At 46.7% G+C, this 25,198-nt stretch overlaps 3 protein-coding genes and 1 non-coding gene across 12 annotated transcripts in view; 1 reads left to right on the top strand and 3 right to left on the bottom strand.

Annotated features, from left to right (window-relative positions):
- BSX (brain specific homeobox) overlaps positions 1 to 11,348 on the bottom strand; it is a 71,524-nt gene extending 60,176 nt beyond the window's left edge. For all 6 annotated transcript variants that reach the window (XR_005990091.1, XR_005990088.1, XR_005990087.1 and 3 more), the window contains exon 1: positions 11,126 to 11,348. The gene's annotated coding sequence lies outside the window, so the exon portion shown is untranslated. The remainder of the gene's footprint in view (positions 1 to 11,125) is intronic.
- A 6,227-nt stretch (positions 11,349 to 17,575) lies between these two features.
- HSPA8 (heat shock protein family A (Hsp70) member 8) lies at positions 17,576 to 22,168 on the bottom strand. Its single transcript, XM_041770647.1, has 9 exons — positions 22,040 to 22,168; positions 21,158 to 21,367; positions 20,642 to 20,847; positions 20,263 to 20,415; positions 19,598 to 20,153; positions 19,176 to 19,378; positions 18,735 to 18,933; positions 18,292 to 18,524; positions 17,576 to 17,996 (listed from the first exon to the last, which is right to left on the bottom strand). Exons 2-9 carry the CDS (start codon positions 21,360 to 21,362, stop codon positions 17,811 to 17,813), a joined length of 1,941 nt encoding a protein of 646 aa, XP_041626581.1. The 5' UTR covers positions 21,363 to 21,367; positions 22,040 to 22,168; the 3' UTR covers positions 17,576 to 17,810.
- On the bottom strand, positions 19,447 to 19,534 carry LOC121501116. Its single transcript, XR_005990538.1, has one exon. It is a non-coding gene; the product is annotated as a small nucleolar RNA SNORD14 (small nucleolar RNA).
- A 45-nt stretch (positions 22,169 to 22,213) lies between the features above and the next one.
- On the top strand, positions 22,214 to 24,694 carry LOC121499689 (ribosomal large subunit pseudouridine synthase B-like). Of its 4 annotated transcripts, none has more exons than XM_041770649.1 (2): positions 22,214 to 22,659; positions 23,872 to 24,694. In XM_041770649.1, exons 1-2 carry the CDS (start codon positions 22,302 to 22,304, stop codon positions 23,988 to 23,990), a joined length of 477 nt encoding a protein of 158 aa, XP_041626583.1. In that variant the 5' UTR covers positions 22,214 to 22,301; the 3' UTR covers positions 23,991 to 24,694. The 4 variants fall into 4 exon arrangements, 2 of the variants coding, with proteins under 2 accessions (XP_041626583.1, XP_041626584.1); XM_041770650.1 differs by having other exon boundaries at positions 22,290 to 22,659; positions 24,012 to 24,694; XR_005990212.1 differs by lacking the exon at positions 22,214 to 22,659 and adding an exon at positions 23,102 to 23,457.
- The last annotated feature ends 504 nt before the right edge of the window (positions 24,695 to 25,198 follow it).

Genomic DNA, 25,198 nt, shown 5'->3' with positions numbered 1-25,198 from the left:
AGGCTCTGACCTGTCAGCTTCTAAGATTACTGTGGTACTCAGGGGCACCTGGCTGGCTCAGTGGATAGAACATGCAACTCTTGATCTGGGGGTTGTGAGTTCAAGCCTCGCATTTTTAACTAAAAAAAAAAAGGGGGGGATGCCTGGGTGGCTCAGCGGTTGAGCGTCTGCCTTTGGCCAAGGACATGATCCCAGAGTTCCAGGATCAAGTCATGCAATGGGCTCCCTGCATGGAGCCTGCTTCTCCCTCTGCCTGTGTCTCTGTCTCTCTCTGTCTGTGTGTCTCTCATGAACAAATAAATAAAATCTTGAAAAAAAAGATTATTGTTGTAATCAATAATCAAATAATATTAAGAATACAGGGGCGCCTTGGTGGCTCAGTTGGTTATGCATCTGCCTTGGGCTCAGATCATGATTTCCAGGTCCTGGGATCCAGCTCCACATCGGGCTCCCTGCTCAGAATAGAGTCTGTTTCTTCCTCTGCCTCGGCCCCTCCCCTCCACTCGTGCTCTCTCTCTCAAATACATAAAATCCTCAAATAATATTAGGAATGTAAAATTGGCTTTTAACAAAAAGGTTTTGTATATTATATGAGGCATCTAGAGTAGTCAAATTCTTAGAAACCGGAAGTAGAATGGTAGTTGCCAGGGGCTGGGGGTCAGGAGAAGGAGAATGGGGAGTGGTTGTTTCATGGATACAAAATATACAGAACACCAATTTTGTAAGACGGAAAAATTGGAAGTATAAAAGATGTAAATATACTTTATACTACCATACACTTAAAAATGGTTAAGATGGGAAAGTTTATGTTACATGTATTTTACCACAATCAAAAACATTTTAAATCATAAAAAACTTTTTAAAATGTTTAATAAAGGGGCACCTGGGGGGCTCAGCAGTTGAACGTCTGCCTTTGGCTCAGGGTGTGATCCTGGGGTCCTGGGATTGAGTCCCGCATCAGGCTCCCCACAGGGAGCCTGCTTCTCCCTCTGCCTGTGTCTCTTCCTTTCTGTGTGTCTCTCATGAATAAATAATAAAAAATCTTTTTAAAAAGTGTTTAATAAAAGTATTATGTGTTTGCTACTATTTTTTTAAAAGATTTTATTAATTTATTTAGAGAGAGAGCATGAATATAGGGAGAGGGGCAGAGGGAAAGGGAGAAGCAGACTCCACACTGAGCAGGAAGACTGACATGGGGCTCGATCCCAGGACCCCAAGATCATGACCGGAGCCAAAGGCAGACGCTTAACCCACAGAGTCACCCAGATACCCCTATTAATGCTACTATTAAGAGTACAAGCAGTGACTATAGACTGAGTCTTTCCGTAAATGTGTATTGAATATCCACTCCGCACAATGCTGGACACCACAAGGTCTAAATAACTTTTAACTGTAACTGCTAAATAAAAAGACCATAACATTTCTTGAGGTGGGAAACAAGAAATTTATAAAAATGTCATGGAAGGGGCCTGGGTGGCTCAGTGGTTTAGCGCCGCCTTCAGTCCAGGGCATGATCCTGGAGACCCGGGATTGAGTCCCACGTCGGGCTCCCTGCATGGAGCCTGCTTCTCCCTCGGCCTGTCTCTCTCTCTCTCTCTCTCTCTCTCTCTCTCTGTCTCTCTTTCTCTCTTTCTCTGTCTCTCATGAATAAATAAATAAAATCTTAAAAAAAAAAAAGTCATGGAAATTGGCATCTGAGTGTTGGAAGGCTCACCAAATAGGAATCTGGTCTGCCCTCCCATCAGGAGAATGCTAGAATGGAAGTGAGCTACCCCAGACTCTCTAGTCGGAGCACTGCTACCAGCTTCTAGCAATATAGAGAAAAGGGGTTAAGGTAGGGACTCAAGCCAGAAATCTTGGGTCCAAATCTCCACTCTGCAATTTACTGCCTGTGTGACCTCAGACAAGTTACTTAACCTCTCTGTATTTCGGGGAAAGAGAGAATAGTAATAGTACCTCCCCAAGAATGTTGTTACAGTTTAAATGAACAATAATATATAAAGTGTCTCACATAGGGTAAATGCTGTATATGATTATTGAATGAAATAGCATACTTCTCAGTAAGCCAGTTAATTTAATGGGCTGCTGTAAAATAATGAGGTGCAATATAATATCTAATACCTCATGGTCTACCAATTCTGTGATTCCATACTCTTAGAAATGAGGACTTTGTAACCTCCCAAATCATGCATTTACTTTTTAACTAGCTTTCATAGCTTGTAGGAAAAGCTTTCTCAACAATGATAATTACATCAGGGCCCAATTAGGAAACCAGAAACCACAGAGATAGGAGCCATCACCTCCCCTAAGGCTGGGGCACAATGGGAAGAGGAGGGGCTGTGGGAGGAGGGGTCCCTAAGCCCCCAGGCTGGTTGGTACTCCCTCAGAAACTCAGAGGAGAGCCTCGTGGACTGGGATGTGCAGACATTGGGGTGGGGGTGGGGGTCAGTCCACCCAGTGCTGACCACCTCTGAAGGGCCACAGTGCTATCTGTTCTGGGTGTGCTGGAAACTAGAACCAACTATCACTGTCATGGTGGAGGGCGTGATGCCATCAGCAACAGCAAACAAGAGGGTGAAGTCCTTTGTCCTTTCTCCTGCTCTCTAGTCTCCCTTTGATGCCCCTACCGGGGAGACTTAAGACAGATCCAGTTGGCAAGGAGAAATGTGATTTTCAGAGTTCCAGGCCCAGCATCAAAGTCTTAAAGAATGGGGGCCCCTAGGTGGCTCAGTGGGTTGAGTGTCCGACTCTTGATTTCAGCTCAGGTCATGCTCTCAGGGTCTTGAGATCAAGCCCCGAGTTGGGCTCTGCACTCAACATGGAGTCTGCTTGGGATTCTCTCTCTCTCCCTCTCCCTCTGCCTCTTCCTTTACCCACCCCCCAGCTCATGCCTACTCTCTCTAAAATGAATAAATAAAGTCTTGAAGACAAAAAAAGTCTAAAAGAATGTTTTTGGAGCTAGAGGCAATAATCAGCATATTAACCCATACTTCTTCCTGTTACCTCCAGTCAACCATGGATGCCAGTTCTGACCTCCAGAGTAATACCACTACATCCATACTCTCCAACTATTCAAAAATTGCCACCACAACCTCCCCAAGCTCTCCTTTTCCTGCCTAACAGAACCTTTTGTTGATTTCTCCAGTTTGGACTCCTTAGGACAGGGGGTCCAGGAGTATCGTTTCAACATGTCTCTGAAATCAGGGTGACAACACCACGACCACATCAGGGGCTTTCTCGGCATTGATGTGAATTGTCAGGTTGTTCTAAATATTAATCAGTCTTTGTATGGAGCCCAAATCAGCCTGTCTCAAAGCAAGTGGCTCATCTTCACCCCTCCTAAGCCTCAGCTTCTCTGCTATGATTACAGTTCAGGCATTCCCCCCCAGTGAGAACGCTCTATCCCACACTCAAGGGTTGAGAGAAAAGGGACTAGTGGGATGTGTGCCCTCAGCACCTCTCCCTCATCCTTGGCCTAACTGGTCTTTCCTCTTCACACCACTCAGAGGGCTAGAGTGTCAGCCCATGGAGATCCTTTGTAAGAGTAGTGGGCCATCAGGAGGGGTTAACCTTTGGCAAGCAACAAGGGGTAGTCTTGCTTGTGCTGCTCACAAGAGTCAATGTAGTGTGGCGAGTAACCCATCAGGTTCGGGAGTCAGATTCCCTGTGAGGCCTGATTCCTTGCCCTTGCCTATGGGACCTTGGACAAGCAATTGAGCCCCACTTACCCAACTAAAAATTAGAAGTACTAAGGGCAAGAAACACAAAGGCTAGTTGCTATCCGTGACAAATGGATGCTCAATATGAATTAATTACTTCTGAGGGCAAGGTACTTGGCACTATTCCAAATGGCATTTACACCTGTCCTGTCATTTATACCCTTACACACCTTGCAACTGGATACATCACACACACCCCTTTTATAGGGTAAGAAACTGGAAGTCAAGCAGCCACAAAGACAAAAACAAAAGGCAGTGCCAGGGTAACTCCAGAATCAGGGCTTGGGGTGATACTGCCCCCTAAAGGGCACTTAAGAAATTTGTGGGAACATTTTTGATTGCTGCTAGGATTGGGGTCACCACAAGCCTTTAGTAGGTAGAAGAGAGGGATGCCTGGTATCTTGCAATATCCAGGTCGGTTCTGTACATCAAGGAAATTTCTATATCCCAAGTGACTTCTGAATATCTTCCAATTAGTCTTACAGAAGAGAAAACTTTCTATATTTAACTGTTGTACAGCAATAACATGAAATATTTCTTTCAGTTAAAACATACTGAATTTTCCCTGGCTGCAAATATCACGCAAAATGAGAGACGAACACCCTTTGTTTCGTCTGGGACAATACAAAGATTTGCTCACCATTTCAGAAAAGCATGTCTCAACAGGAGTGTCACTGCTCTCTGAGCCACCAAAGTACTGGCCTGAGTCTGTCGGAATTTGTAACTGGCTTTCACCAAGTTTCTGTAGGAGTGAGCATCTCACTCAGCTCCTTTGTGCCTTCCTGTTCATCTGAACTTGAGCATTTATCTTTTGAAACATAATATTTTACAAGTTGTTTTTCTTTTTTTTTTTAAAGATTTTATTTATTTATTCATGAGAGACACAGAGAGAAACAGAGACACAGGCAGAGGGAGAAGCAGGCTCCGTGCGGGGAGCCTGATGCGGGACTCGATCCCAGGTCTCCAGGATCACATCCTGGGCTGAAGGCAGACGCTCAACCACTGAGCCACCCAGGTGCCCTGCAAATGGTTTTTCTTTAATTCTCATACAGATTTATATTTATGATGGAATATTTTGGTTATTTATGAATTTCACTCCATGATAGGAAAGAGGATATTCCAAAATATTTTTTTAAGATTTTATTTATTTATTCATGAGAGACACACACAGAGAGAGGGGCGGGGGGGAGGGAGGTGCGGGCAGAGACACAGGCAGAGGGGGAATCAGGCTCCATGCAGGGAGCCTGATGCAGGACTCAATCCCGGGTCTCCAGGATCACGCCCTGGGCCAAAGGCAGGCGCCAAACAGCTGAGCCACCCAGGGATCCCCCCAAAATATTTCTTATAAAAGGGAGGTCTGGGGTTGCCTGGGTGGCTCAGTCAGTTAAGCATCTGCCTTCGGCTCAGGTCATGATCTCAGGGTGTCCTAGGATTGAATCCCACATCAGATTCCCTGTTCAGCAGGGAGTCTGCTTCTCCCGCTACCCCTCACCCTGCTCTCACTCTCATGTACTCTCTCTCTCAAATAAATGAATAAAATCTTAAAAAAAAAAAAAAAAGGGATCCCTGGGTGGCGCAGCGGTTTGGCGCCTGCCTTTGGCCCAGGGCGCGATCCTGGAGACCCGGGATCGAATCCCACGTCAGGCTCCCGGTGCATGGAGCCTGCTTCTCCCTCTACCTATGTCTCTGCCTCTCTCTCTTTCTCTCTCTGTATGACTCTCATAAATAAATAATAAAAAAATTAAAAAAAAAAAAGGAGGTCTGAGCAGGTTAGGGACCTCACTGCATTACAGAACTTACTTTCTAAAGCCTGGTAGGATTTAATTAATCAAGTTTCCATTCAATTCAGGGATCATGCAAGATTATCTCTTTGTTCATGTCTAGGCCACACCTCTATTCCAATACAAAACTGTGTCCCTTCATTCAAGAAATATACACCGCCACATAAAGAGCAAATAGCAACCCCCTCTAAGATAGGTATTATTTTTCTCTTTTTATAGATGAGAAAAGGGAGTGTCCAAGTAGTATTAACCTTGGTGCAAGTTCTTAGAAGGGAATTATAACTTAAAGAAAAGTATTTTCAGAGGGAAACTTGCTTGAGGTTTTCACAGCTGGGAAATATGATATGCAAACCCCAGAGCTCTGACTCTGCCCCATGATTCCCAGAGAGGCAGGGCCTACAGGAGGGGGATGTATGAAAATAAAGGCACAGTCCCTACCTCAGAGGATCTCCCTGTCCAGTGGAGGGGATAGCCAGGCATGTGAACATCTCTGAAACGTGTGGAAAAGGCTATAATAAAGGTGCAAAGCATTTGGAAATGCAGAGTGGAGAAGTCACCAACCGCATCTAGGAGAATTCCAGAAAGGGGATATTTCAGCTGGCTGTTGAAAAGTGAATAGATCACCAAGTAGAGAGGAAGAAAGAAGCCATGCCAAGCCCACAGGTCCTGCGCTGAGGATGTTATTCTGTCTTGGTTCTACCTTTCTCCTTTCTTCCTGGGCTATTTCTGGAAGCAACATCTTGCAACCCTTCTTGCTACTTCAGTTCCAGGCATTTCCTCGAAATGGTGAGCAGCTATGTTTACATGCATTCGCCCTCTTCCTCCATGCTGGTCTCCACTGGCAGTTTTGTCATGCATAGATGGCCATGTTCAACAAATTTGACACTGACTATAAGCATAATACCAAAACCCAGTTTGTTAAAAAGATCTATGAAAAATCCAAAGTTAACATCACATTTAATGGCGAAATATTAAATGCTCTCCTCCAAAGATCAAAAACAAGGCAAAGATGTCTGCTTTCAATGTCATTCTACTCAACATTTTACTGGAGTCCTAGCCAAAGTGATAAGGAAAGAAAAAGAAGTAAAAGGTGTAAGGACTGAAAAGGAAGAAGTAAACCATCTTTCCTTTTAAACTACAAAACACTGCTGACAAAAATTTAAAAACACTTCAGTAGGTGCACCTGTGTGGCTCAGCTGGTTAAGCTTCCAACTCTTGATTTCAGCTCAGCTCTCAATCTCATGGTAGTGAGTTCAAATCCTGCATTGAGCTCTGTGCTAAGTATAGAGCCTACTCTAAAAAAAAAAAAAGGCTTAAAAAAATGGAGAGACACACCATATTCTTGGATTGGTACTCGATACTAAGATGTCAGGTTTATCCACTTTAATCTGTAGAGTCATTAAAATCCCAATTATAATTCAAGCAGGCTATATTTATGGTAGAAATTGAGTTGACTTTTTTCTTTAAAGATTTTATTTGGGCATCCCTGGTAGCCCTGGTATCTCTCTCTCTCTCTCTGTCTCTCATGCATAAATAAATAAAATCTTTAAAGATTTTCCTGGGGGAAGCCCGATGAGGGACTCGATCCTAGGACCTCGGGATCACAACCTGAGTCAAAGGCAGATGCTCAACCACTGAGCCACCCAGGCACCCTGAGTTAACTTAAAATGTACACAGAGGGACACCTGGGTAGCTCAGCAGTTAAGCATCTACCTTCAACTCAGGGCATGTTCCTGGGTCTGTGGATTGAATCCCACATCAGGCTCCCTGTGAGGATCCTGCTTCTCCCTCTGCCTATGTCTCTGCCTCTCTCTGTGTGTCTCTCATGAATAAATAAAATCTTTTAAAAAATAAAATATACATGGAAAAGGAAAAGATCTAGAAGAGTCCAAACAAACTTGAAAAAGGAACAAAGTTGGAGACTCATAACCTGATTTTAAGACTATAAGTATAGGGATGCCTAGGTGGCTCAGCAGTTAACTCTGCTTTCATGATCAGGGTATGATCCTGGAGTTCAGGGATCGAGTCTCACATCAGCTCCCTGCATGGAGCCTGCTTCTCCCTCTGCCTGTGTCTCGGCCTCTCTCTGTGTCTCTCATGAATAAATAAATAAATCTTAAAAAAAAAAACTAGGGCTACAAAGCTATTATAATGAAACTTAATCAAAGACAAATTTAATCAAATCTAACTGTTCCAGTTATCTACCACCGTGTAACAAGTCACCTTGAGACAGTGGCTTAAAACAATAACAATCATTTACTTTGGTCATGAACCTGGCGATTAACTGGGCTCAGCTGACCAATTCTCACTCAAGTCTCTTTGAAGGCAGATGTAGTCAGTTGAGGGCTGGGGCAGAGTCATCTTCAAGCCTTTGTCACTCACATGTCTGGGGCACAGACTAGGACCATTCAGTAGCTAGGGCTCCTCTTTTTTTTTTTTTTTTAGTATGATTTTTTTTAAAAAAGATTTTTACTTATTCATTTGAGACAGAGCATGAGCAGGGGAGAGAGGCAGAGAGAAAAGGAGTAGCAGATTCCTTGTAGAGCAGGAAGCCCGACACAGAGCTCAATCCCAGCACCCCAGGATCATGACCTGAGCAGAAGGCAGATGCCCAACCAACTGAGCCACCCAAGCGCCCCAGGGCTCCTTTTTCTTCTATGTGGTCTTTCCACTTATGGGCTTCACGGGGGCAGAAGTTCCTAGGGGGCAGCCGAAGATTCCTACAGTGAGTGTCCAGAGAATCAGGTGAAAGCAGCATGGATTTAACAGTCTAGATTTGGAAGTTACCCAGCCTCTGTCTCTAAGCCAGCCCATGTTTAAGGGAAGAGGAATTAGACTCCATACACTCAGGACAGTAGTGTCAAAAAAAAGTTGCAGGGGGCAGGAGCACCTCAGTTGGTTAAGTGTCCAACTCTTTTTTTCTTTCTTTTTTTTTAAGACTTTATTTATTTATTCATGAGAGACACAGAAGAGAGAGAGGCAGAGACACAGGCAGAGGAAGAAGCAGGCTCCATGCAGGGAACCAGATGTGGGACTCGATTCCGGGACTCCAGGATCATGCCCTGGGCTGAAGGCAGCGCTAAACCTCTGAGCCACCTGGGCTGCCCAAGTGTCCAACTCTTGATTTCAGCTCAGGTCATGATGTCAGGGTCCTGGAATCGAGCCCCACATCAGGCTCCTTGCTCAGCAGGGAGTCAGCTTGAGATTCTTTCTCTCCTGTTTCCTCTGCCCCTCCTCTCTCTCTCTCCAAATAATAAATAAATAAATAATAAAATCTTTTTTTAGAAGTTGCAGGAAAAAAAAGTGCAGACATCTTTTAAAACCACTACCTGAGGAAAAAAAAAAAAAAAACCCACTACCTGGGTCAAACAAGTGAAGAATCAGAAATAAAACTTCATTTTTGGCCTAAAGAAGAGTATAGCAGAAACAAGAAAGTCTTGGATAAAATGATGGGAAATGTCACTTGGGACCTAGATGGAGCTTGATTAAAGCTCCTGATGAGATTAATCCTCAATTGCAGGTGGGTAAAGATAAGAAACCAGGGGGCGGGGGTGGGGAGAGACTTCTCCCCACCTTACTCAACTAGGGGAGGTCCCCAAAATTTCATGGGCCTTCTCTTTCAGTTCCAGGCCTCTTAAACATGCTGTTCCCGCTGACTAGTATGCCCTTCTCTTGTCTAAGACTATCTCCTTCAGGTTCAGCGGAGCATTTGCTTCAGGTTCTTCAGGTTCAGCAGAGCATTTGCTCCTCCAGGAAGCCCTCCTTGACTGACTCTCCCCTCCATGGGCTGCCATAACTCCTTGCACTTTGCCCTTTCTTGATGCTTATTAGTGTCTTGCTGCCTGTTTGCTATCGATCCCTCTCCCAGATCCTTTACTGGGGTTGAAGCTCCCTGAGGGCACGAGGCAGGATTTTGTACACCTCTGTCTCCACAGCACCCTGGGAAGGGTGTGGCATGTTCCTGAGCTACGACAGGACTCAAAGCCACAGGAGGAAGCAGCCACAAGATCTCTCGCTTTGTCCCAAAGCGCCGTCCCGCACAGGCAAACCAGAAGTGGGCAGAGCAGACCCGAGAGCACGATTAGCGAGTCCGTTGGTGTGAAGAGCCCACACTGCAATCTGCTCACCCGTGGCCTCCCCTCTGGCCTCCCCAAATCAGCCAACTCCCCTTCCCACCTCCTCTCTGACAGCAGAGTGACCTGCCTCCCACTAAAACCACAGACGCGATAATAGGAAGGGGACAAAATGTGGAGGGGAGGACAATTGGTGGCAACGAGATGAAAACAGATTAATGATGTGGACCTCGCCCTGGCCACCCCAGCCCGGGCTGGGGAAGGTTCATAGTTGATACCCATTAAAGGGCTTAATGAAATAATTATAATTCGCACCCCAGAGCATCAAAGAATCAATGCAGGGGAACTCTGGACCACTCTGGGGGTGGCATCCCTACTGGCTTCGCAGCTCAGCGCAGCAGGCAGAGCTAGTGGAAGTAAATGCGGCTGACACGGGAGTTGCATTAAAAGAGGGCAATGAGAGATTAAAAGCTGCCGGGATCCTGGAGACCAACCGTCAATATCCTTTATTCCCTCCCTCGTCCCAATTCTGCCTCCTTCCGGCACTATTAGCCCAAATCAATGGGCTGTCAATTGACATCACCAGATCCAGCATTAATGCGAGCTCACAAAAGAAGCCCGGCCCTATATTATCACTCCTCTCGCTTCCAAATTACCACATAATGCAGGCCGCCGCTGCCTGTGACATGTTAACACTACACACGATTTGTTGGGATTGGACTAAACATTTCATGGCTAAAGATTTCATCAGAGACTTGATGACAGAAATAAACTGCTGCCCACGGGGAAATCACTGGCAATAATAGAATTAGGCATTCGTTTGGGAACCTGGAGGGACGGTGGGCTGGCGAAGGGACGGTGGGCTGGCGAAGGGACGGAGGGAACACTGGTGCCCACAGCTGGTGGCCTGCGGCGGGACCCTGGAGGGGAGACGAATGAATACGCCTTTTCGTTGGTCCCACGAAAGAAGAGATATTTGGATTCTCATGGACGGGTTTCGATTTTATTTTTTTAGAGATTTTATTTGTTTATTTATTAATGAGAGACAGAGAGAGGCAGAGACACAGGCAGAGGGAGAAGCAGGCTCCCTGCAAGGAGCCTGATGCGGGACTCAATCCCAGGAACCCGGGATCACCACCTGAGCCAGAGGTAGATGCTCAACCACTGAGCCACCCAGGTGCCCAGGGTTTTCTATCTTTAGGCAAAAGCCGGGAAGGGGATTCCTGTTCTGTGATAACAGGGAATGTGACTGTTATTGGTTGAATTGTGTACCCTGCTCACCCCACCCCCCAAAAAAAGCCTATGAAAATTAATAAAGGGAAATCTCAGTGAAGTGGACTCAGGATGCCAGAAGGGGAGGCTGAAAGGGGAGCCTGGACCACTCATGTCAGTTATAAAAATTGTCAGTTACAGATCCCAGCAGAAGACAAGCCAACAGGAAAGAACCATCGATTAATGACAAACTCCAACAGAGAAAGAGGCACACTGCATCTCCTGTAAAGAGATGGACTATCCCTGCCACTCACCAAGGGAGAGACCATCATCACCCTACCTCTTTCTTGCTTTTCGCCAGTGACCATGTCTTCAACTCCTCCCAACGTCCTCCTTCTCCTCGGTAAAATAAAGTTCCTCCCCTTTGCATGTGGGACTTGCCTCTGGTGTTGCCTGAGCTTCCTTGTCTTACGTTGCAATTCTGTTATTCCCATATAAACCCATGTGGCTGGTAAAATAAGTGACAGCTTTATTTTTAAGGTAAACAAATCCTAATCCTCACTACCTCAGACTGCGAGTCTTGACAGAGGGGATCAAGTTAAAATGAGGTCATGAAGGAGGGCCCTGCTCCAGTATGACTGGCATCCCTGTGGAAAGCAGAAATTTGGACACAAAGAGACACACACGGAGGGAGGTCAAAGTGAACACACGCAGGGAGGAGACGGCCATGTGACTGGAGTGGGGATCTCCAAGCCTGGGAACATGTGAGGCCACCAGACCTAAGAGAGAGGCACAGACCAGCTCCTGCCTGCCCTGGTGCATTCAGACAGCATGGTCCTGCCAACGCCTTGACCTCAGACTGCTGGCCTCCAGAACTGCGAGACAATACATTTCTGCTTTAAGCCACACAGTCTTTGGTACCTTGTTATGGTGACCTTAGGAAATGTTAATAACTATTATTGTTACTTAACTAATCATTAATAATAATAGCTGTTACTGAGCACTTATTCTAGGAGCCAAGTAGAGCGCTACATACTCCACATATCCTGGCTCATTTAATTTGCATAGCAAACCTAATGGTTGATTAATTTAATCCCCATTCCATAAGATACTCAGGATTTTTTATAAAGATTTTATTTGGGACGCCTGGGTGGCTCAGCGGTTGAGCATCTGCCTTTGGCTCAGGTTGAGTCCCCGCATCGGGCTCCCCGCAGGGAGCCTGCTTCTCCCTCTGCCTGTGTCTCTGCCTCTCTCTGTGTGTCTCTCATGAACGAATAAATAAAATCTTAAGGACCCCAGGATCACAACCTGAGCCAAAGGGAGATGCTCAACCACTGAGCCACCCAGGTGCCCCAAGATATTCAGGTACAAGAGAGAATAATTTGCTTAAGATCATACACCTAGTAAACGACAAAGCAGGTCTCAGAAATGTCATAAAAGCTCAATCAACAAACAAATAAAAAGGTTTCTGCCTCCCCCTCCACCCCCCATGACTCACTTGGTTGGGTGGCTGCCTTCAGCTCAGGTTACGGTGTCATAGGATTGAGCCCCGCATGAGCAGGGAGCTCCTGCTCTCTCTCACTGGCTCACTCACTCTCAAATAAATATAAAGATCTTTTTTAAAAAAAAGGGTTTTGGTGTATTTCCAGTTTTCAAATGATTACCTGCTTGCTGCCTGCTTTCTTTCCAGTCCAATCTAATTTTCTCAATCCCTGGGTGTGGAACCTGTCTCTACTTGGATTAAGAGTCCACAGCATCTCCAACAGAAGTGCAGACGTTTGAAAACAACCACAGCGTGGGTGGGGACAGGCTGGTCAAAGGATATACACTTCTGGCTGACAGGGTAAGTATGTTCTGGGGGATCTAAGGCACAGCATGGTGACTGTCGTCAACAATACAGTAGTACCGGGATCCCTGGGTGGCGCAGCGGTTTGGCGCCTGCCTTTGGCCCAGGGCGCGATCCTGGAGACCTGGGATCGAATCCCACGTCGGGCTCCTGGTGCATGGAGCCTGCTTCTCCCTCTGCCTGTGTCTCTGCCTGTCTCTCTCTCTCTCTCTGTGTGTGTGACTATCATAAAAAAAAAAAAATATTAAAAAAAAAAAAACAATACAGTAGTATGGATATTCTTGAAAGTTGCTAAGACAGTAAATCTCAAGTGTTTTCACAAGGATATGGTAATTAATGTAAGGGCATGGAGGTGTTACCCTCCTGTGGTTACCACGCACACTACCAAAGTATCGGATCGACATGCTGTGCACCTTAACACTACACAACAGTGTCTGTCAAGTATGCTGATAAGGCTAGGGGAAAAAAGGAAGGAAACAACCGAAGAACCGTGATTACTGGCTTCCTTGAAAGTAAGAATTTTATGTATTTAAAAAAAAAAAAAAAGACTTTTATGTATTTCTATTGTTCCCCCTCCTTCACCTACCCATTTGCCATTGGGGGTGGGGGGGCTCTCTCTCCCTCCTCCTCCCCATCCCATGGGGAAGCCAGCCTCTTTTTTTTAAAGATTTTGAGAGAGAGCAAAAAGAGAGACAGCATGAAGGGTGGGGGGCAAGTGGAGGGACAGAAAGAGAAGGGGAAGGAGATTCCCTGCTGAGTAAGGGGCCTGATGTGGGGCTGGATCCCAAGACCCTGGGATCATGACCTGAGCCAAAGGGAGATGCTTAATCAAGCCACCCAGGCACCCCACCTCTCCTTTTCAGACTTAAAAAATCATAAACTGCTTTATTGAGACATACCACATATATGCCTTTGGCCCAGGTCATGATCTCAGGGTCCTGGGATCCAGTTCCATGTCACTGGGCTCCCTGCTCAGTGGGAAGCCTGCTTCTTCTTCCTCTGCTGCTCCCCCTGCTTGTGCTCTCTTGCTTGCTGTCAAATTAAGAAACCCTTGTCTAATCCAAGTCAAGAAGATTTTCAGGGTTTTTTTTGTTTTGTTTTTTTGTTTTTAAGATTTATTTACTTGAGAGAACACACAGAGGGAAAGGGAGAAACAGACTCCCCGATGAGCAGGGAGCCCAATGTGGGATCTGACCCTAGGACTCTTGAGATCATAACCTAAGCGGAAAGCAGATACTTAACCAACTGAGCCACCCAGGTGCCCCTGCAGCCTTTTTTCTTGGAGCTCTGGGGCTGGCTGCTTCCCTTGAGTGCCCTGAACCATGGCCTAGCTTCTTAGGAGAGGCCCCATTCCCAACAGGCTAAGAGGTCTGGCTGTCCTCTCGTATTGCAAAGACTAGCTGCACTGGCTCTGCGGGTTCACCCCACTCACCCCATGTACTGGCCACATTTCAGAGGCAATCTAAAGACATCAGGAGTCCAATAGGCCAAAGGTTTTGACAGTTGTTACTGTCAACTTTCATTTGGCTAGAGCTATTCCCAGCTTGATCATTCCCTCTTCTCATCCAGCTCTAATCTTGGCTCCCTAATTCTGCAAGGAGCAACTGTAGAAAAAAAAAATCTATGGGGGCGGGGGCCTGAGCTCAGCCAGCCAGCCTCTCACCACCCCAAGAACCATGACTATGACCAAACCCTGATAAAGCCCAGAAAACATTCCACCGCTGAACTCTCAGTGCTTAACTCCTTTTTATTCTTTTCCTTGACGAATATAATGTGCCAGACACTGGAAATATAGGTGTGAATATTCTTACATTCTTGGGTTTGAGTTTGAGGGAGGAAAAATTCTAGCATCTCATGCAAATATGATTAGATCTCAGAAGCAGTTCAAAGGTGATAAGGGAAATAAAGCAGGGGCTTGAATGAGGAAAAGCGTGTCAGTAGACTACCCACTGAGATATACCTTTTCCCCTTCCATGTTTCAAAGCTAATCTCCCCACAACCCCCAAGGACCCTGAGATCTCTACTCAAAGCTGTAACCCCAACCAGGGCACTTGCTCAACTGTCAGCTGGGAATACTCTACCGGAAAACGGCATGTGAGAATATTCAGGACTGACTTCCTCAGCACTTGCTTTGCTTCTTGTAGACAATTTGTGAAACAAAAAAGCACAGACTTCAGTGGACATGGTCCAGTAGCTTTCCTCAGCTATCCCTGGAGTGGTTTCCTATATAGCTACTGCCATCTAGTGGGAGAAGAGGTCCTTACGTCCACAAGCCGACCTCAAAAATGAAAACTCTCAACTTTTCTTTGTTCCACTAATCCCTCCACTCTACCTTACCAGAATCCAAAAGGCTGTTTTTCCTCTGAAGGTGGAGGATCTGGAAAATTAGAGGTACTCCACAGATACTGTTGGAACAAAGGACTGTTTGCAGCTATTACAGTTCCATTTCTTGGTATTACACTTTAAATAAACAGTAATACTGTTGGAAATAAAGGCACTGCTGTGGCTTTACAGGTAAAAACTACTCCCTTAATAGTTTAACAAGTGGAACAATTACTGGTGACCAAAACTTAAGTTATTGCTAAATATGGTTTAGCTGAAAACAGCACTAACTCTTCAAAAGCTGCTCATGGAGATGGAGTGGAACTTTTTGCTTCCTTTCTCTGATCCAGTGGGGCCCTGTGCAAATTTATGAGACAGCCATCGAGCACGACATTGCTACTCAGAACCACAACCTCCTTAATACACTGGAACTAAAATTGCCTTTGCCACCTGTGTAGATTTATGCAGGTGTAGCTGACCAGCCAACCATCCTTCCTGAAGATTGTTAAAAAAAAAAAAAAGTGGAAGCCAAGTGTTCACTCTAAACTGAACAGTAAAGTGGTAAATACTGCTGTTGTCTTTTTCCACCTTCTCTCATGTTCTCAGTGTGCACCAACAACTTCCTATACTTCTCACCAAGGTCTTCCTGCAAACATGCCATTTTATACTTTGTAAAACCACTTTGTAGTTACCAATTTATCTTTTGTCAGAGGCCAGAACACGTTTCTACCAACTTTTTATCTATCCTCATAAACCAGGCTTATCTCACAGCAAGAAACAAATTGAACACGAAATATACAAGTTGATTGAACTCACTGAGCTCCTCAAACGGCCAGATTGCTTAGACTGCCACTTGCAAAAGGCAAATCTCCATGTGTGAATACCTCAAGTATTGAAAAAGAGCACTTAACCGTTAACTCAAACGAGGAATTAGCAAAGGAGTAATATCAGGACCAAGTTACCAAGTACGCAATTGCAGGTGCTGAGCAAGATTGCAAACTCCTTTAAAGAAAATATTCCTTGCAGAAGTTCCAGATGCTGTTTCAAGGAGCTTGTTTAACTCACACGATGAAGGAGCAAAAACCAACACAGGTTTTGGAGTTAAGCCTGCCAGAATTGGATTATCTAGATCCCCTCTCCTACTATGCAATCTGAGACCAATTCAACTCTGATCCTGTGTCCTCAGCTGTAAACACAACCTTCTCTGGATAACTAAGAAAATCTAGCAAATAGTTAAATTTCCATTTTCTTCCCAAAGCCCCATGATTTTCTAGTACACAGGCCCAGCTTCTCCTATTTGCACTAAGGAAAACTACCATTTCTCAATCTCCAATTTGTTTCACTAAGATTCATGGACAGAACATTAACTTGAAATTCAAGTTGTGACTAAAACCTGTTAACCTTAAGAAGTCTTATGTGGGTTCACAATCACATTTGATCCCCACAATCCTGTTTCAGAGCACCAAGAGCACATTCTGAGCAGAGTCGTCTCAAACCATTTGCTCCAGATTCATAAGAAATGTATTAAAATACCTAAAACCCTGATCAGATCAAGTAAGGGGAGGGGGGAACCATGCAGTTTCTACATACAAATCATGGGCCTTTCCCAAGGATCAAGCATTACTTTCAAATTTCACATGACCCTTAGAAAAAATCATGTGTGGCACCACCAATCTCTGCAGACTCCAAGCATTACATGGACACACTCCTAAATCATTAGTCAGTGTAGTATCAACCACAGGAAAATGATCTCTATGAAAAATCTTAGACCTTGCCTAATGTTAAGTATTGAATTATTCTACAAAACCCGGATATGTGTACAATATCAGGTCACTGAGGGACCAAGCTTTCTGAGACGGGTTAAGGTTCCAAGTAGATCAAAGCTGGGCTCCTCTGCTGGGAGCATTAACTTAGTGGAGTCCTAATTGACCACCAGGTGGCAGATGTGTAGCACCCCCAGATGATGTCAGATTTGTCACCCTTAACCTGTTTTTTTGGTTCAGGTTTTAAGGACTGAGGCCTATCAGAACAAAGTGACACAGGCACAAAGGACTTCCAGGACTCAAATTCCAAGGCGGAGTACTTTCAGCCTGTAGCTAACCATTATTTACTAAGAAACCTAAATTCAACCCCTTTCCTAAACATCAAAGAAGCCAGCCCCGTAGTAACCTTTAAAATGAGCCAACAATGTAGTTTTCCTTTAAAATCCTTTACCTGAAGGCAATCCAGTAACCTGTCAAATACAACTGTACTAACATCAGCTCAGCCCACGGCTCAGGGTTAGCCTGGCGGTTTTAAGCCATGAATGCAGAGGCTCTTTTAGGTATCATTCAAATTTCCCATTCCCAAACTTTCTTCATGCCAGATGAAGCAGAAGTTGGATTCCTTTTTTCTTCCCCATCAACTTCAAGAGCACCAGGAGCGCCTAGATCCGCAGCTAGTTTCAATTTACCATAGCAACCATAAGCCTAGCTAATGACAAACCCAAACCACAATTTTGTTGATTTGGAACTGAACCTGAGCCACTTGACAACCCAGTATTTCACCACTAGGCCAATATCCAGCCCTCCCAAAACCAAATGCTACCTGTTGCCCTTGTATACATGGAGTCAGACAACTTTATGGTGCCAATTTTAAATACAGTTTTATTTAAGACATTGCATTTTCCACTTAACAATACAGTGCTTATAAAGTGCAATGTTTATTTCCTTTCCCTGTGCACATATTCCATATTCAAGTATCAAGAATGCCCAGTATATTTACTATAGCAGCTTGACTTTAAAACTGCCATGGAATTTGCTACAAATTTGGGTCCTTCAAATGTGTGGAACAATGCTAGACCTGTCATCAGGTTGGCTTAATCAACCTCTTCAATGGTAGGCCCAGAGGAGGCACCACCAGAGGGAGGAGCTCCACCACCAGGAAAGCCTCCAGGCATTCCTCCTGGCATGCCTCCTGCACTCTGGTATAGCTTCGTAATGATGGGATTGCAGACTTTCTCCAGCTCTTTCTGCTGATGTTCAAATTCTTCCTTCTCTGCAGTCTAAAAAAAAAAAAAAAGACATACTATAAATTCCTCAAGAAACTTCATGCCTGGTATAATCTGACAGTAACACCAAGCAAAAAAGCCTATCCCTACACTCAAGTCTTGGTCACCCATGAAATACTGGGTCACTCAGACATCCAAGGAAGGAAGCTAGTTGCCAACATGTGGAATTCTGGTGGAAACCGCGAATGTTTGGACCATTCATCATCGTGACCTGTATTTTTAGAAACCCATCTAATCTTTTCCTGCTGAAGCCCTATACCCACCACTATATACAGTAGGAATCACAAACCTGGTTCTTATCGAGCCAGTTGATGATTTCATTGCACTTGTCAAGAATCTTCTGTTTGTCTTCATCATTGATTTTGCCCTGAAGTTTTTCATCTTCAACAGTTGCTTTCATGTTGAAAGCGTACGACTCAAGTGAATTCTTGGAAGACACCTTGTCTCTCTGCTTCTCATCTTCAGCTTTGTACTTCTCAGCTTCCTGGACCATGCGCTCAATGTCCTCCTTGCTCAAGCGGCCTGTGAAGTTTTTAGACACAACCTTAAAACCTGAACCTTCAAGTTACCCTACAACTTTTATTACCCATGAAAGAAAGCTAAAAACAGGCTTCTAGGATAAATGCCTTTGGGAGGCTTTGGGAAGTTAAAGGTTTTGAAAATACTATCTTAATGACCCACACCATCTTGTAGGACAAAAAGTAACACTCAAACCTGTGTTTTAACACTTACCCTTGTCGTTAGTGATGGTAATCTTGTTCTCTTTTCCTGTGCTCTTATCCACAGCAGACACGTTGAGGATACCATTAGCATCAATATCAAAAGTGACTTCAATCTGAGGAACACCACGAGGAGCAGGAGGTATGCCTGTGAGTTCAAACTTGCCAAGTAGGTTGTTATCCTTGGTCATAGCACGCTCACCTTCGTAGACCTTGGTAAGAAAACAAATCATTAAGAAGCTGCAAAAGTTTAGCAGTTTGTAGATTTCTGCATAAAGTCCACTAGGAGGAAAGACTGATCGCTCAGACATCCAAGGAAGGAGTTGGCCAACACAAATCTTCTGGTGGAAACTACGAATGGTTTAGGTCAAATCATCACAGCGGAACATGTCTTTCCAAAGCTACATAGAACCCTTAAGTAGAGCCAAATCAGTACCAACAGTATAATCCATACCTGAATAAGCACACCAGGCTGGTTGTCAGAGTAGGTAGTAAAGGTTTGTGTCTGTTTGGTAGGAATGGTAGTATTGCGCTTAATGAGCACAGTCATGACTCCTCCAGCAGTTTCAATGCCAAGAGAAAGCGGGGTGACATCCAATAGCAGCAAATCTTGAACATTTTCAGATTTGTCACCAGAAAGAATGGCTGCCTGGACAGCTGGAATGGAAACAGTTTGTTTAAAAAAACAATCGCAACCACCCTGTTAACTCACTAACATAGGTCAATCGCTCAGACATCCAAGGAAGTTGGACCATCATTAGCTAAGCTTTTGGTGGAAACTACGAATGTTTAAAGAATCAATCATCATAGCGAAGCAGCCTAGGGCTTAACAAGGCCACTGGTTACAACGGTTTAAAGGTTGAGGGGATAATTTACCTGCACCATAAGCAACGGCCTCATCAGGGTTGATGCTCTTATTCAGTTCCTTTCCATTGAAGAAATCTTGCAGAAGTTTCTGAATCTTGGGGATACGGGTAGAACCACCCACCAGGACAATGTCATGGATCTGAGACTTGTCCAGCTTGGCATCTCGAAGAGCTTTCTCTACAGGGTCCAGGGTACCACGGAACAGGTCAGCATTTAATTCTTCAAACCGGGCACGAGTAATAGAGGTATAGAAGTCGATTCCTTCATACAGAGAATCAATCTCGATACTGGCCTGGGTGCTGGAAGAAAGTGTACGCTTAGCCCGTTCACATGCAGTACGGAGACGGCGGACAGCCCTCTTGTTTTCGCTGATGTCCTTCTTGTGTTTGCGCTTGAATTCTGCAATAAAATGGTTGACCATTCGGTTGTCAAAGTCTTCTCCACCTAAGTGGGTGTCTCCAGCTGTGGACTTGACCTCAAAGATCCCATCTTCAATAGTCAGGATTGACACATCAAAAGTGCCACCTCCTAAATCAAAGATCAACACGTTCCTTTCAGCTCCAACCTGCAATTGGAATACAAGACAGTTACTCATTATGCACACCTCCTAGGTCTCTGATCTATATACCTCTATCTAGAGAGTAAAGTGAATCCTATTCACAAGGGGTACATACCTTCTTGTCTAAGCCATAAGCAATAGCAGCAGCAGTTGGCTCATTGATAATTCGAAGTACATTAAGACCGGCAATAGTTCCAGCATCTTTGGTAGCCTGACGCTGAGAGTCATTGAAGTATGCAGGTACCGTGACAACTGCATTAGTAACAGTCTAAAAAAACAAAAAGTGGCTGTAAATCCTCTGTAAAATTGTCCGCAGTCACATGATCATCGTCTACTTTTGTGTACTCTCAAAAGAACAAGCGTTTTAAACGTTTAAACTTCTCAGTTGTGGCCACTAGGTGTTCCACAGTACTCAAAATCCCATGCATTCATCAGGGAATCTGGTGCATGTTTCAACCTTCAACTACCTCCCTGTAGGGATGCATACTACTTACCTTCCCAAGGTAGGCCTCTGCAATTTCCTTCATCTTCGTCAGGACCATAGAAGACACCTCCTCTGGATAGAAACTTTTGGTCTCCCCCTTGTATTCTACTTGGACTTTAGGCCTGCCAGCATCATTCACCACCATGAAGGGCCAATGTTTCATATCAGATTGGACGACAGCATCATCAAATCTACGTCCAATCAGCCGCTTGGCATCTGTAAAAGGTCACCGAATGGAAAGTTTTGCTACACTATCTACCGAGGAAGAACCTAGTCCGCCATCACTCAAACGCCACGAGGACTAGTAACCAAACTACTTTCTAGTAAACGGACCCCTTCTTTGCCAGTTATCCCAACTATTTCTTAAAATACCTCTAACTTTTGCATAACGTTATATAATCATCACTGCAACAGACTTTACGATTCTTTTCCAGGCTTTCATGGCTGCCTCACTCTCCATAAACTTCTGACTTCCACCACCCGCACCTACACTCTCCACGCCGGAAGATCTAAACCAACGGCTTACCGAAAACCGTGTTGGTGGGGTTCATTGCAACTTGATTCTTCGCAGCATCACCGATCAATCGTTCGGTGTCCGTGAAGGCGACATAACTTGGGGTGGTTCGGTTTCCCTGATCATTGGCAATTATTTCCACTTTCCCGTGCTGGAAGACACCCACGCAGGAGTAGGTGGTGCCAAGATCGATCCCGACTGCAGGTCCCTTAGACATAGTTGCTAAGATAAAAAAAGAAAGCGAGCCCCCGGCTTGAGAACGGGATTGAACGCCTCGGAACGCTTCCTGCGACAACTAAGCCACCGGGTACGAGCCCGCTTCCCCCACCCCGAATCGCCGCCCATGTGGGAGAGCCCCGCGGGACGCCGGGGCCGGCAGCGCTGCAGCCGGGGTTGCCGTGCCAACGGCGGCGGGGCCGGCCCAGACCGGAAGGTGCACCTGCCCCGAGGGTCTGCGACAGCTCCGAGCACGTGGTGTCGGGCCCTGGAGCGCCGCTTCCCCCCATCGCCGTGACCGGCGCTCCGGAGACCACACAATGCGGCCCGGGGTACGTGCTCCAGCCCCCCCGCCCCGCTCCCGGCGCTGGCCGCACGCCAACGGCGCCTCGCTCCTCACAGGACCTGCAACTTCCGCGCCCCGAGGGCGGAAGCGGCCCGGACGCCGCCGGCCCCCAAGGCTGCAGCCCACGCCCCGCGCTCCGGGCCGCCGCCCCGCGGGGAAGGGCGCGCCCCAGCGCGGCAGGGAGGAGAACGGCGGCTCCGGACGCCCCCCCCCCCCCCAGGACCTCCACACGAAGGCTCGGGGCCCCCCGGGCGCCGCCCCCCCGGCCCGGCCGCCGCCGCCCGCACGCCCCTGAAGAGCCGCCACAGGACCCCGGCACGCCCGGGCCTTACCTTCTGTGTGGGCCGCGCTCGGCTCGCGGAGACAACAGCCGTCTGCAGATCTGGCGCCGCGTTCAATGAGACCGGTTTCCGCCCGCCACCCTGTCTCTTATACCCTGCCTCAGAACCTTCCAGAAGGGGTCCACCCCTGCCGGCTGCCCATCACGGCGGCGTCGGCCAATGGGCGCGCGGCCACCTCGGCGAGCCCCAATGACGACGCCGGCTCCCGCTCCGGGCCTCGCCCACTCCCGCCCCCATCCCACCCCCCCTCGCGATGACGCACTCACCGCAGCGTTCTGGAACTTTCATTCTCGCCCCCGCGCTCCGAACGGCCCCGGGGAAAGGGAGGGTGGAGCCGAGAGAGCCCGCGCGCGGGAGTCCTCAGTCACCTCAGGCGGAGGGGGGGGCGAGGGGGAGGGGCGGAGGCCGCGTCCGCTTCTGCGCAGGCGCCGTCGCAAGCGCGGGCGGGAGGGGCCGGAAGGAGGAGGAGGGAGAGGGGCGGGCAGCGTTAGAGCCAGCCAATGGCAACGGTCCTGGCCGCCAGCGGGCTGGGACGCGGACCCGGGGGGAGGGCGGACCCGGCGGCCCGGGAGGGAAGGCGGAAGTGGAGCGAGGACAAAATGGCCGCGAAGGTTGTGCGCCCCTCCCCCCCTCGGCGTCGCCCGGGGTCCCCGAGGCCCTCGCGGGGCCCACGTTCCCGCGTCCCCTGCCTGGTTGGGCTTTGGGCCGGGTGTGCGCACTGGGGCTGGGGGTCCGCAGCGGGGGCGGGGACCGGCCCCGGGGCGCTGCCAGGGTGCCCTGCCCGGGGGTGCGCCGGGCGGGGGCAGGGCGGGTGAGCCAGGCCGGCGCCCGGAATCCTCGGGCTGCCCCTCCCCCCGCCGAGGCCCCGGGTCGCTGCCCGCCGCCCCGGCCCCCACCCCTACTCCTCAGGTGTCTGTGGAAGGAAAGAAAGGCCCGCGGCTTGCTTCCGCGGAGGAGAACCAGGCATGAGCAGCCTGGGCGCCGGCGGCCCCGTGCCCTTCACCTGGGGCTTCCCAGGCTCCCTCATTTTCAGTGACCAGGTGTGTGGTTCTATTCCCTTCCTGGATTTCTAAAAAAGCTCGCCCAGAAGCCGCCCCGGGGCGTCCCGAGAACAGGATTAACCGAGGGCGCGAGACGGTGGTGCTGATAACGGAGCCGCGCGGCGTGGGGGCGGGCCTGCGCCCGGGCCTCTCGGAGCCTCAGCTCCTTGAGCGGTCTTCCAGGGCTGTTCTCTCACACAGGCCCGGCCGCCGCTATTCTTATTTAATGGGTAAATGGGCGAATGAAAAGATTATTATTTTTTTTTCTAAAGACCACCTAACCGTGCTGTGGCTGTAATCAGAAAAGCCCTGCAGACGGTGCCTCCAAAAAGCCTGTCGGAAGAGGACACCTTGTCCTTGTCCAAGACAGTAAGGCCTAAAGGCAGATTCAAACATGTGAAGGAAGGGTGGGTTTTTGTCGTTTTTTTCATGTCTTGCCTTTGCATTTTCCGGGGGTGGGTGGGTGGGTGGGGGAGGGCAGCGTTGGCTTGAGCACGTGGTGGCATATGCTTGAATTTTGCCCCACTTCCCAAGAAATTGTTTTTAGGGTGCTTTTACAACATACAGAGTTCTTTCATTCGTTAATATATAACCACCAGAACAGTTTTCTGGGGCATATATCGTATATTCCTGTATTAGAAGGAAAATGAGGTCCAGAGACGCTATCTGTAGGATTTACAGTTGGCTGAGCTAGAAGGGAACCTAGCGCATTTGATTCCAGAATCCTTGGTCTGTTTTTTTTTTTACTTGCCCTATAGTGCAGTTTTTTTTTTTTTTTCCTAGAAACACATGTAACTCCCAACTCGGAGGAGGAAGATGTGTGCCGTGGGAGGCTCCTTTCCAATTTATTTGGTATCTACGATCTTCCTTTTCCCGCTCAGCCTATCAAACACAATCTCTGAACTATATCCTACATTTTGCAGCTTGTGACCTCTGGACTGCCTAACCACGTTTTAACTGTTGAGCCACCCGACCATGGAACAAGGTCCCAAATCCAGTGCCTTGGAATATGCCACCTAAAGTCACTGATGAAAGAAAGTAGATATCCTGTGTGTGCGGTCACTCACAGCACGTTGTAGAACTTGGACTGTGCGCTCATTAAATAGAATGATTCAGAGTGTATGTATATAAAGCTTATGACCAATGTCCCGCCTCCGCCTGTTTACAAGCTTTCAGACACATTGAGGACCGAAAGATTAAAGTTTGGGGGCATAGGGACTGCAGTGAAGTCTGAGGCTTGGGGTTTCTGGCTGGGGAGTGGGGTCGTGAACATACTGGAGTCCCTGTCACATATCCAAGCACTAAGGGTTCTAAGGGCTTTGCATGTATTACCTCATTTAATTTTGTGAAGTTTTTTTTCAGATTCATTTGAACCTCTCGGTGCTTCTTTTTTGAGATTTGTTTGAATCCCATAGTGTGTAGTTTTGTCGGCACCTCACCTTGGCATAAAATGTTTGCATTGTGAATATTAGTTATTTTGATAAGGTCCTTAAAGGCAGCATCTCTGTCATAACTTGGTATTCTCCCGTACTACTAAGCATCTCGCTTTGTTAGGAAACAGTACTTTGGTGTATTTGTGACTGAAATCAATAAATAATAGATGATATTCAGACTGAGTTCTGTTCTTCTTTTGGCAGCAAGCTAATGAACACATTTCCAGTGCAGGTTATATGACCTTCAGCTTCTCCTACAGTATATCACCTTTACTTATTTATTTTTTAATTGCTGATACAGATACATCTGTAATAAATATTTGGTTTCTGTGATCAAATACAGTCTCAATTACAAGGCAACTTAGAAGTTAAAATATAAACAGCTTAACACCAGAAATTAAGCAAAATTGTGTGTTTTTGCAAAAGCAATTCTGAAATTATTTTTATACAGTATAACAACAAGGGCATCCACTTCATTGTTTCACAAATTTAAGTCTGGTTTATATATTTTACTGAAATGGTTATTCTCTGAACATTCACATCCTTCTGTTGGGATCTTCACACTAAAAATGTTTTTCTTTCTACTTTTTAGTTATCTTTTTTGTTTCATATTAACCGATCAGATTTATTTGACTTAAAGTTAATGGAATATGGTTTGAAACCAGTAGTGTCTCAAA

The sequence above is a fragment of the Vulpes lagopus genome, chromosome 10 (genome assembly GCF_018345385.1).
Source record: "Vulpes lagopus strain Blue_001 chromosome 10, ASM1834538v1, whole genome shotgun sequence".
Lineage (NCBI taxonomy): Eukaryota > Metazoa > Chordata > Mammalia > Carnivora > Canidae > Vulpes > Vulpes lagopus.
The sequence above is the reverse complement of the archived record's forward strand: the minus strand, read 5'-3'. Positions and strand labels throughout refer to the sequence as shown.

Coding starts and splice junctions, on each gene's coding strand:
- HSPA8 (XM_041770647.1), bottom strand. CDS start 21,362: ATGTCTAAGGGACCTGCAGTCGGGATCGATCTTGGCACCACCTACTCC. Junction 20,848..21,157: donor CCCCACCAACACGGTTTTCG/GTAAGCCGTTGG, acceptor GACCTTTTACAG/ATGCCAAGCGGCTGATTGGA. Junction 20,154..20,262: donor CTTATGGCTTAGACAAGAAG/GTATGTACCCCT, acceptor TTCCAATTGCAG/GTTGGAGCTGAAAGGAACGT.
- LOC121499689 (XM_041770649.1), top strand. CDS start 22,302: ATGACGCACTCACCGCAGCGTTCTGGAACTTTCATTCTCGCCCCCGCG. Junction 22,660..23,871: donor AGGACAAAATGGCCGCGAAG/GTTGTGCGCCCC, acceptor TTTTTTTCCTAG/AAACACATGTAACTCCCAAC.